This window comes from Taudactylus pleione, unplaced genomic scaffold, assembly GCF_031769625.1.
Source record: "Taudactylus pleione unplaced genomic scaffold, aTauple2 ptg000496l, whole genome shotgun sequence".
NCBI lineage: Eukaryota > Metazoa > Chordata > Amphibia > Anura > Myobatrachidae > Taudactylus > Taudactylus pleione.
The window spans coordinates 517582-530304 of NW_028284898.1; the positions used below are offsets into that span (position 1 = coordinate 517582).

General features: G+C 43.0%; 1 protein-coding gene across 1 annotated transcript in view; it reads right to left on the reverse strand.

Annotated features, from left to right (window-relative positions):
• Positions 1 to 890: 890 nt before the first annotated feature.
• The window catches only part of LOC148502460 (uncharacterized), an 82099-nt gene continuing 70266 nt past the window's right edge, over positions 891 to 12723 (reverse strand). The window contains exon 6 of the mRNA XM_088449796.1: positions 891 to 967. Within this exon, the coding sequence (XP_088305922.1) occupies positions 891 to 967 (77 nt within the window). The remainder of the gene's footprint in view (positions 968 to 12723) is intronic.

The following is a 12723-nucleotide window of genomic DNA, read 5'->3' on the forward strand; positions in this document are numbered from 1 at the left end:
AGAAGAATAAGTGCACATTATAGACTGATGGTCACTGTTTTGAGGGGTATCTAGAGGAAGTCAGTTTTGGGACTGGTGATTGAAGTGGTGGGGTATGTGCTAAATGATGGCTCTTATTTTTTCAAAGTTTTACAAACTGATTTTAAAAGTTGTCCAACAATGAGAATTTCATACATTTATAGGACAATACTTTCAATACTGCATTGATTAATAGATATATAAATATATTTACACATTCACTGAATAAGATTCTTTCACTTGTTGGAGCAGAGTCCAGTATGGAGAAGATTCCTGTTTAATGTGGAAAACACCCATTTGCAGAGTAATAGTCTCTTCTAAAGGATCCATACTTGGCTGTGACTCTTATTTTCCATTGGTTGTAATGACTGATTACCCTGCATTTCCACTGGCTTCTTCTTCTCCTGGCCACCAGAATGCCAAGTGTGGGAAGTAACAACGCACCCAGTTATTCTGACGTCGCATAGAAGGATTCACTAGTATACAGATCTGGAAGGTTAGAGAACAAAAAACAACATCTATGTTAACTTCAGGTGAAACTAATATACCATGTGCATATTTGTCAGAGCCCTAATTTGCTGTTCATGTTTTTCTCAAGGTCAACTCATACAATATAAGGGAACTTTTTGAAACTTTTCTAGAAGTTAATGTCTGGAAAAGACAATGTTGATCATACCAACTAACCAGAATCTATATATTTGTATGTAGACTATTGAAAATAAAGGCAAACATTTGATTGGTTGTTACCAGCACTCATCCTTTACAGTTACCCGTAGACAGATTTCTGCTGTCATAAATAATCCTCATAAATTTGGGTAGATGATCTTCATCAACAAATTCCCTATGAAACTGACTCCATATCAATATAAATATCATGGCTTTAGAACATCCACGTAGCATGGACCAACAGTTGCAGCTGCAGACTGGTCACAGGAGGAGAATTCATGACCTTGTAAGAAAGTTCAGACAATTGACCAATTCTCAAATTTTGCTGAATATTAAAGTCTACACTGAAATGGTGTACTCAGATATTTGAAAAAAAATGTTTTATAATGTGACATTGGGGCTGATTCAGAGGTGGACGAATAATGGCACCTGTGCTAAAATATGCAAAAGCCGCATGTGGGGTCTTATGTTAAAAGATCCCAACTGCAGGGTTTTGTGATCCGCTGGCCACATTCAAAAATGCAGCATACTGTAAGGTCAACATAGTTGGGTTATCGGACATCTGAGTAACCCTCAGGTTATTCTGGATGTTCAGTAAAACTAAGCTACCAGAAACATGAAACTGTGTCTGAGGACACAAACATTGGCTTTGTCACCCCATTTTCTGTAACGCTCCACATCACTGCCCCTCAAACACCAGCAGCATGTCAGTCATGCTGAGGCTTTCGGGGTACTACGACCAGCATCACAGTACCAGATCTGCTAATGTCCAGTATGGCTCTTGCATATGTGCAGGGCGAGATTGACGGAAATATCGATTCATCATAAATCTCTGAAATCAACCTTATTGTTTTGTATTACAGAAACATGTTAAGGATAAGAATAATAGTTGCTTCCATCGCTGAAAATAGTTGCAATGTTTTCTGCATAAAAACCCCATAGTTAATTGATCATTATTCAAATTGTGAATCAGAAGGACATCTTTGAAAATGAAATCTGAAGAGCATCACAAAGAAGTTTAAAAAAAAGTAATAGACATTAAAAATTAGGGAGTATGTGTAATACAATATCAAAGTGTTTGGATTTCAGAGAAGGCACTGTTGGTTCAATTATCAGGAACTGGAGGCTAAATCAAACCAGAGATAGACCTAGAAAAGTGTTGAACCTTTGACGCAGAAAATGTGTTTTATGGACCTAATGAGTAGCTGAGATTGGAGGAAAAGTGCATTGGCATCCTTTTTGAGAGTACTGTTTCAAATTAGAAAAACAAAAGGCACTGAAAGGAAGTTGATATCCAATATTTATATAAAAATATTAAATAAAATATAATAAATACTTAAAAATATAGAGAATAAATGATAAACAAAATGCACTGTGTGGACCAAGCAGCTGTTTTACTGGTTGCAATCTAAAAAATAATAACACAATGAAAAACAATGCTACGTTCATACAGATACATTATGTATGTATAATAAATTCTAGTAAACTGTGCAATACAGAACAAAAATTAATAATAAAAAATAATATTTTTTAGCTGGAGGTACTGTATGCTAAATTATGCACAATTTAATTAACCATGTATGAACTAGGGGTGTCTCCCCAGCAGCCAGCAGCTGACTCACATGGCTTGCCGGCCACCATAGCATTAGTAGACTCTGGGCACTAGAGTGTGCCCAGAGTCTACTGTACATGCACAGATCACCGGGGGAGATGGCGCAGCCAGTATTTTCATGGCGATTACCTCACTGCACATGCGCAAAATGCTGTAAAATGTCAGCAGCTGCCATTTTCCAGCGTTTTGTGCAGTGCTGAGACACAGCTGATGCGGGAACTCAGAGAGGTAAGTATTAAATCATTTGGGTGCAGGATGTGTGGTGCAGGCCCCACTGGACCCAGGTGCTCGTGTGCACCACACACCCTGCACCCATCATAGATACAACCCTGGGTATGAACAATTTAATGGATACACAAAAAATATATAAACACACAAAATTATAAAAGTAATAAAACACACTATTATTATCATCACATAATTCACTATTAATGGCATCAAACCCCCATACCTCCTGAGGAAGTGGGTGGGATCTGGAAGGTGGATCTACTCTCCCAGAAGTCTGAGAGTGCTCTCCAAATTTGTGCAACTCCTGGACATCTCAGAGAGTAGGCAAGTATGTCCGAAACACAAGGCAAATCTAAGTTCCTCAAGAACAAAAATGTGAATGAAAAACAATGGCCCAGTCAAAACCTTGACCCTGATGCAAGTGAGAATATGTAGTTCTTTTAGAAAATGTGTGAGTATAGCTGATACTGCCACAACAATGCTTCATGGATAGGATGAGGTTCTCATGTTGGATTGCATTACCTGGTTTTATCCAAACAACAATTCTCATTAAGCCCAAAAATTATATTTTAGACTCATCCATCCACAAAACAGTCTTTTAGGAAACCTCTAGCTCATGAAGGCGGTCTTTATAAAAATGTAAAGAAACAACAATGTGCTCTCTGGGGAGTAGTGGATTCCTTATTAGCCAGTATGAGAGAGCCCTGCAGATCCTTGGATGTTATCTTGTGGTTCTTTGGGATCTCCTTGAAAATTATGTGCTCCTGTGGTGATTTTTGTGGAATGACTACTTCTGGGGACAATAGTGTTGAATTTTCACCATTTGTACACTGACTGACGGTGGATTGGTGAAAGTCAAAGTCTTTATAAATAATTGTGAAACAGTAAACCAGCCTAATGGTCAACAACTCTCTCTCTCTCTCTCTCTCTCTCTCTCACTCTCTCTCTCTCTCATTCTCTCTCTTTTTTCTATCTCTCTCTCTCAACTACTTTATCTGCCTTTCATTCCTTTCTGTTTTCTCTTTTACAGCACATAGTAGTTTATACACATTGTCTCTGTTTTGCATATACTTACTGTACATAGGAGACACACTAGCATCATCAAAGTCACGATACATGCCAGACAGATGATAATAATGGACCAGTATGGAAGGTTTCTATCATCTGTTTCATGGAAGAACATCAATATGAAAACAGGGAAAAAACAAAGTTATACAATGCAATAAGTGTTGTGGTTATTAAGTTAAATAATGTGAGATAGTGGATCGTGCTAACATCCTAGAAACACATCAACATTTTTTATACATGTCCAGATAATATGAAATAATATTAAGGGATGTATTCAGGATCCCAACAGTCAGAATGCCAATGGTCACAATACCGACAGATTCCAATGGTAACTATTAGGGTTAGGGATAGCTTTAGGGTTGGGCTGCACAGATTAGATTGCATCAGTAGTAGCTTATGGTTAGGATTTGGGAGGGGTTAAAATACTTGCCAAAATCCGCTGTTGGTATTCTGACCATCAGCATTCTGTACCCAACCCAATATAAATTTTTAAGTAATATTCCATTTCATTTTTACATTAGTTTAAAAAACAAGACTGAATATCATGGGTAGGGTTAGAGAAATGTAATGTGAGTTATTGAACCCAATCTTTTTACTTACAAAGCAGGAAGATCTCTGAGGACAAGACCTTCTTCCCACCCATTATACCTGGTACCAGCATGTGTGATGTCCTATTAAATAAAACTGAATTGGGTGTCCAGTTCAACTGAGTGGATGAGGCTTGCATAGATGCAGTCCTCCTCTCCCCTTTGCGGTTAGCGTATAATGCATTATTCCCACTTGCCCATTCTCCCGGAATTTTCAGGAGATTCTCACATTTGGGGGAAGTTCTACAAACTCCGGGTAGAGTGGGAAAAGCTCCGGCAGACCGCTACTTCCCCAGTGAAGTGGTTGGATGGGGGGTGTGATGTAGCAATTTGCTATAAATCACATAACCATGTATATGACCCACCAACATATTGCCAGGAATTGTAGCAAAACATTTTCCCCATGGACCTCTTGGATCTTCTGAAGTTTGCATTATTGCAATAATGTGTCTGGTGGCTCCTTGCTACAGGTAACAGTGGTCCACCTATTTGCTACATAAGGAAGGACAAGTAAAGAAAGATGAGACTGTGCTATCCAAAAATAATACACCTATTTTAATGATAATGCTCAACTACTGTTCCTGCTCCATCCAGTGCTACAAGCATAAGTTTGTCTGTGTCACGGCACCACCGAATCCAGGTCTCTCTTACCTGGTCCAGCAATGCTGGAATCCTGGCTGGCATGGGGCAGCGGGCGGGAGATCCCCGACACCTGCTGTCAGCTGTTCCTCTTCGCCTCCGGTGGCTGTGTGCAGGTGGTCGAGGCCTCCTTAGGAGCGCGCGCGCCGCTCTGCTAAAGATTTAAAGGGACAGGCACCCTAATAGGAAGCACTGATTGGGGCTAGTTTTGAACTCTGACTTATAAAAGGAAGTTCCTGGGAGCACTCCAGTGCCAGAGTATAGGCTCCATTACCATACCCCAGCGTTCCTGTGCATATCCTGATAATTGTTTCTGACCTTGGCGTGTTTGTGACTCTGATTCTGCCTGACCCCTGGTTCTTCAATGATATCTGGTTCTGACCACGGCTATTCCCTGTGACCCATTTATGTCAACTCCCTGGTACCGTCTCGTCCATTTGGTTCTGACCCAGCTAGTCGACTATGCTCAAGTCTCCAGTAATCCAACCAAGTTGCCAGCACCTGTATAGGGAAACCTAACCTGAGGGCCGCTACCTGTGTGTCGGACGCAGCCAAGTCCATACCTTCTTGCGAGGGTCCCTGGTGAACACCGCCGGCACATTAGACTCTGCGCCTCAGGAATAGGTCTAGCCAATTTCCTGAATACGGGTAGCATCCACAATCCATCCGTGAGTTTGTGACAGTCTGCTCTCTGTGTTATCTGGCTACCCTATATGCCTGTTCATTCCAGATCATTATCCTTGTGTTTTTCTGGCTGTCTTCAGTTTACTTTTTTTACTAATGTTCTCATACTAAATCTGTCTTTACTTCTAAACACAGGTCAGAACTTGTGTATGTCGTCCATAACTGACACAGCCTTGTCTGACACATGTGCTCATGGGTCATATCATTCTGTGACTGCCATAAATATAATAATATGCTGTCTGCACCTACTGTAGTGCTCAACAAGACAAACAGTTAAATCTAATTAGTTAAAAACTGACACAAATGCCTAAGAGGGTGTGGTATGGCTAGTCGACAATCAGAAGGTCAACATTAGGTTGACAGGATTAAAATGTCAACACATTCAGAAAGTCGACATTTAATATGTTAACATCAGAATGTCCACAAAAAGTTGTTTGCTTATTTTAACCTAAACCTAACCCTAAACCTAACCAAACCCCTAAACCTGATATCCATAAACCTAGCCATAACCTTAAACCTCATAGCCCTAAACCTAACCATAACCCTAAACCTCATAGCCCTAAACCTAACCATAACCCTAAACCTAACCAAAACCCTAAACATCAACAAAATATGTCTTACATATTGGTTGTCACCTTAACGTCCATGTTGACATTCTAATGGTCTCCATTCGGAACCTGTCAGTATTCTGGTGTTGTACATTCTGAATGTCGTCCTCCTGAATGTCATCAAGCTGACAGGATACCCTCCTAAGGAGCTAATCTTACACAGAACAAACATTTCATCAACATAGTGATCAGTAGAGATGTGTGCTGACCTGCGTGTTTTGGTTTTGGATCTAGATTGGTTTTGCCAAAACCTCACCTCCGTGTTTTGTTTTCGTGTTTTCATTATGGATCTGGATTTTTTCTTAAAAAATCATAAAAACAGCTAAAATCACATAAAATGTGCCTATTTTTGTTCCTACGGTATAATTAACCTCAATAACATTTATTTCCAGTAATTTCCAATCAATTTTGGCCACCTCACAATATTATTTGCTTCATCTAGTTAAGGCCAAAAGGTTGCATCCAGCTAACTGGCTGAATAAGCTAAGTGACACAGTGGGCAGCACTAACATGTGGTAGATCAGTTTCTAATTTCCAACACAGATACAGTGTGCTATACAGTGTGAAGCAATAGATCACTTGGCGCTCACTCGTAAGGTTTACCCAAGGCAGCAGACGATTGCAAATGGAGGTGCCCAGTAGTCCTCCAGACACAGTATGAGAGAAAATAAAATAATGCAACAGGCGCCAAAAGATCCTTGTAATTGGTGTAAATCAAAGCTTGCTACACAATGGTAATAATGAAAGATGTTTTTACTACTTAAATGCAGAAGGTCTATACACAAATGTAATAAAATCACCTGCATACCCCGACTGCCATAAGAAAGACTAGAGTTTGACACCGACCCTGCAAGGCAGCCCACCCGTTCTGCAACACCAATGCCGGCTAGCTAAAACAGGACCACCTCCACAGAGATGCTGCAGTGAGGTGCATCATAACTAAAACCTTACTACTCTACACACATTACCCCATTTGGAGTAGTGGGACGCCACTCTCCAATAGGGTTCATTCAGAACTCTTCACAACAGTGGTTGGCTCTTTTTGATATTGAACCTCACTTCATACTCGCCTCCGTGCGGAATTTAGCGCTATTCTATGAACCTGTATGAGGTTCATTGTTTCCATTTCAGTGGTGTTACATTTTTTGTGTGATTGGAGTTCATTTTGTTTTTTTGTGTTTGTTTTGGAGTTTTGACCTTGATTTTATTACATTTGTGTATAGACCTTCTGCATTTAAGTAGTAAAAACATCTTTCATTATTACCATTGTGTAGCAAGCTTTAATTTACTTTACACCCATTACAAGGTTCTTTTGATGCCTGTTGCATTATTTTGTCTTCAGTTATACAGTGTGGGTTCGATACACCAATAGTGCACTTACTATGACAGCAGTGTCGGCAGAGCAGGGTTGCTGATGGTATCCTCAGGAATGGCAGTGCTGCGGTGCTGGCAGTGTCCTTAGTGAAGGGTACCGGTGATGTCGGCAGTCCGGGGGTGCCAGCGGTGTCTTTAGTGCAGGTTTGCTGGCTGTGTCGGCAGTGCGGGGGTGCCAGCACTGTCTTTAGTGCAGGTTTGTTGGATGTGTCTGTAGTGCTGGGGTGCCAGTGGTGTTTTTAATGGATGTTTGCTGGTTGTGTCAGCAGTGCAGGGGTGTGATCGGTGTCTTTAGTGCAGGTTTGCTGGCTGTGTCAGCAGTGTGGGGGTGCCAGCGGTGTGTTAGTGCAGGTTTGCTGTCTGTGTCGGCAGTGCGGGGGTGCCAGCGGTGTCTCTAGTGCAGGTTTGCTGGCTGTGTCGGCAGTGCGGGGTTGCCAGCGGTGTCTTCATTGCAGGTTTGCTGACTGTCTGGTGGTGTCCTCAGTTTGGGAGTGTCGGCAGTGTGGGGGTCGCTGATGGTGTCCTCAGTATGTCGGGCAGCAGTTCAGGAGTGTCGGCAGCAGTGGTGTCTGCAGCAGTTGATGCTGCCAGTGGGGGTGCCAGCGGTGTCGGCAGTGGGGGGTCCCAGTGGTGTCAGGCGGCAGGGGATGGTGGGCGCCATCTTCTTTTCCTCTTTTGTGCTGTTTTCAATGGGCTTAATGCTAATTGGCTGAGAGCCATGACAGATGGCTCACTCAGCCAATCAGCATTAAGCCCGCTCAAAACAAAACCTCGTGACTTGACAGAGGGTTCGCAAGTTTTTGCCTCAGGTCAGGGATCCGGGGCAGGCAGGGAGATCCGAGCTGCGCTCTTATAGCCCCGAAACCCCTAAATTCGGGTGGGTTCGGATCTCTGAGATCCGAACCCACTCATCTCTAGTGATCAGTGTTTTCTCTTGGAATTACAGTCCTGACGGGTCCCTGTTTACAAAGCTCTTTCATGTTCCTCTGTAAATCTCTAAATCCAGAATGCAGTCGGGATGCCGACGGTATAAATCCCAACCATCAGCACCCCTACTGTCTAATCTCAGCAAGGGCATAATGACAGGTGTCAAAATCCTGATGCCTGTCATTTTGCCTAGGCCGGGAGCCTGGTGCCTGGCATCCTGATCGATGGTAAGCCGGGCGCCGGGCACAGACAGCCGTGGGGGGGAGGGTTAGGTTAGGGACTCCCAGGGGGGACTTAAGGTTAGGCAGCACCCCCAGGAGGGTCATGGTTACACTAGGGGATAGGAGGTTAGGGTTAGGCACCCCGCAGGAGAATTAGGTTTAGGCAGTAGAGAAGGGGGGTTAGGTTTAGGCACTTGGCGGGAGGTTAGGCACCCCTAAGGGGGGGTTATGGTCAGGGGTAGCAATCATGCTGCTTGCGCCCCCCCATTGGCGGTGCACATTGGGCACACAGCGCCCCCTTACCCAGCGCACAAGCATGTTTTTTTTCCTAAGGGAGAAAGGCCACGCCTCCCGTGATTAAACCACGCCCCCTGCCACCTGGGCCCAACGCATCTGTCGGCGGCCCTGGTGGCAGGACGGGTTTAAGAGAGGAGTGGGCTCGTGTGCAGCCTTCATGTGGGCTCCCTCCTCTCCAGAAGTGTATTAGCCTCTGACATTGTGCCAGAGTCTACTGTGCATGTGTAGGTCTAGAATGGGTGGAGGGTGTGCAGTGCACATGGGCCCCTGGATCAAGGGGGTGGCCCACACACCCTGTATAATTATTATATTTACCTCTCTGGAGGGGATCGGTATGAGTGACCAACGCTAGAAGACCGGCAGTAGTGAACATCCCAATAGGTAAGTAAACTAACTATACCTAACCCTCCCCCCCTTACCCTACCCCTCCCTTGCCTAACCCTAACCTCCCCCCTAGAGTCTAACCCTAACCCTCCACATAAGTGCCTAAATCTAACCACCCTGCCCCCACAGCCTAAACCCTCCCGGGGGGGTGGCTAACCCTAATCTCCCCCCAGGGGTGCCTAGCCCAAACCCCCCTTCTCATAGCCTAACCCTAACCCACCTGGGGGGGTGCCTAACCCTAAGTCCCCGCCGGGAGCCCATAACCTAACCCTTGCCCCCATGGCTGTCTACACCTGCCGCCTGGCTTACCTTTATTCGGTATGCCGGACATTGGGCTCCCGGAGTAGGGATAATGATAGGTGCTGGGATTGCACAGTCGGGATCCAGCGGTTGGCATTTCGTCCATCGGCTTCCTGACTGCATACCCTCCGGAATCCTATGTCAGCTGATGCTACAGACTGAATTTACCTGGGAAATGATGTGGCGGCCATTTCAACAGTGATTTGCACATGTGCACTAGAGATATCTACAGGAACATATCGCAGACATCATATTCCCAAAGACATGTGCATGCACAGTAGACTCTGCACAAAGCCAGAGTCTACTGCCCAGCCGGAGAGGAGGGGGCTTGCATGCAGACTGCACAATGGCCCCCTTCTTTCTTAAACCACCGCTGATGTGAAGCCATAGTCGTGGTCATACCTGCATTTGATTTTTAGAATCAGCCCCACAGGATCATTTCAATTTATATACTTCTACAGTCTCAATTTTCCATGGTGTGTTAATATCAGTTTATATTATTATTATTATTATTATTATTATTATTATTATTAATAATAACAGTTTCTTATATAGCGCAACTTATTCCGTTGCACCTTACAGGAGTCCACTTTACTATTAAATTTGTTTCCAAATGTTACTATGGAAACTACTGCGAGATTGTACTTCTGGGAATTTGAAACAGAAAATAATCTGTGGCAGACGTCTTTGCATTTTGTTCCTATTCACAATATTTGTAAAAATATTCTGGATCAAAAGCAAAACATGTCCATTCTGATTCATACCAACAAAGTACTGTTGTAAACATTTGTTGTTATTATTATTTATTTATTACCTGTTATTTATATAGTGCACAGATATTCTGCAGCGCTTTATAGATTTGTACCTTGAATTTACTTCAGTCGCAAATGGAGATTCGACCGAGTTGCTTATGATGACGCAGGATTACCAGTATAAATTTGGCTCCAGAACATGTGTATTATGAAAACAGACAAGATCTGTGTATACACAGGTTTTCAGATAATAATATATTGACTAATCATATGCTGGAGAGAAGAGCGTCTTTTCCAGACCAGTTTGGCAATAGTGCAACCTAATGGATTTATTGAAAAATGCAGAGTAAATTAAATATTTTTTTTTTATTATTTGAACTGTGATATATCGTTTGCTCTAATTTTATGTCATATGGTATGTTCTTATGGAGATGAGCAATTACTACACTATAGTAAACTGAATCATTTCAACTAGTAATTTTATACATATCACTTAATAGTAAACTAATTATTTTCCTTACCATCTCAACCAACATGGTTAATAACAAGGGCACTGTTATTTATCTTTACTTGTCCATCCTAACAATCCCCCAGCTTCCTTTCATTTGGAGCATTATATGGGCCTTTGATCTAAAAGAATTTTCAAATCAAGTGGGTGCACTATCGGTTGCAGTGTTCTGCAACTTGACCAATCAGATGGTATCTGGTACATCCTATTTAGTCACAAGCAAATAATTCTAATAATCTCATCATAGACGTTAAGATGCAAACCATGTTACATGTATACAATATGCACTCTCATATCCACAGCATATCCCAGTGTCGTTAGAGAGCATGTTGTACATGTGAAACAGTTATTGGCTGAGATTATTATGAGCTCGGTGGTATTGGTAAAAAAAAGAAACATTTATTTAAAAGTAATGTTGAGAGCAGGTTTTATGGGGCAGATATACTAAGTCTTGGAGATAGATAAACCACCAACAATCAGCTCCTTACTGTCATTTTTCAAATGCAGCCTGTAACATGGCGTGAGGCAATCGGGAAGCCGACTGCCTAAATACCGGCAGCCGGCTTCCCGACTGTCTTATCTCGGCAAGGGTGAAATGCCGGGCGTATAGATGTAGACACCCGCATTTCCCGGACGTCGGGAGACCGGCGCCCGGCATCACGATCGTAGTGATGCCGGTCGCCGCAAGCGGACAGCCGTGGGGGGGAGGGTTAGGTCTCCAGGGGGGGACTTAGGGTTAGGCACCCCCCGGGAGGGTTAGGGTTAGGCACCCCCCGGGGGACTTAGGTTTAGGCAGCGGGGAAGGGGGGGTTAGGGTTAGGCACTTAGAGGGGGGATTAGGGTTAGGCACTTGGGGGGGAAGTTAGGGTTAGGCACCCCTAAGGAGGGTTAGGGTTAGGGGGGTTAGGTTAGTGGATACTTACCTATCCACGATCGGGATTTCCAGCGCTGTCGGGCTTCCGCTGCATCGCACTCTGCTCCTGTCGGGCTGCCGCTGACGGGAATCGAACTGCCGCCATGCGGCCGGTGGTATTTCATACCAATTCCAACATGACAGTTAGAAGCTGATTGGCTGGTAGTTTATGTCTCTCCACTTTATCACTCTCCAAGACGTAATACATCTCCCCATATGTGTTTTTATTAATTGCATACTTGGAACTCTACTCTGGCACAAGCACTGTTATCAGCATTTCACTGTCATAGACAACTACTAGAGATGTGCGGTTCAGTTCTCCAGAAATCCGAATCCAACCGAATTTCAAGAATCCGGGTAAATCCGAATCGCGGTTCTAATCTCCTGAGGAGATCCGGGTAAATCCATGTTGCGGTTCTGATCTTTTTGCGTTTGGAATTCGGATTTTAAATCCAAATTTCTAGTTTTGGATTGTATAAATGACGATGAATTATAAATTCGTACATGATATTAGCTGTTTTTAAAACTTTCTATCTATTTTTTATATTAAAAATCCAGATCCAAAGGCAAAACCAAAACACTTGAGGGTGGTTTGCAAAACCAAATCCAGACCCAAAACCTTGAAGGAGATACAGATCCAAAACCAAAACCTAAACACGGGGGTTGGCGCACATCCCTAACAACTATGTACCCTAATTAATCTCTAATATTTGTTTATTCTGCTAAATCATCTTCTATATTCCTGAATTCCTATGTTCTATGCCACATAGTATAGGGAAGCTACTGGAATCCTTGTAGAAGAACCTCTTGCATTCAACCAGATGAAGAATAGTCTAAAAGTTTATCAGCAAATGTACTGTAGTTCTACTTTAAGCTGCTAACAGAAACTGAGAAAATTAAGCAATATTATAACTTTTTCTATGAGTTTGTTCTACAA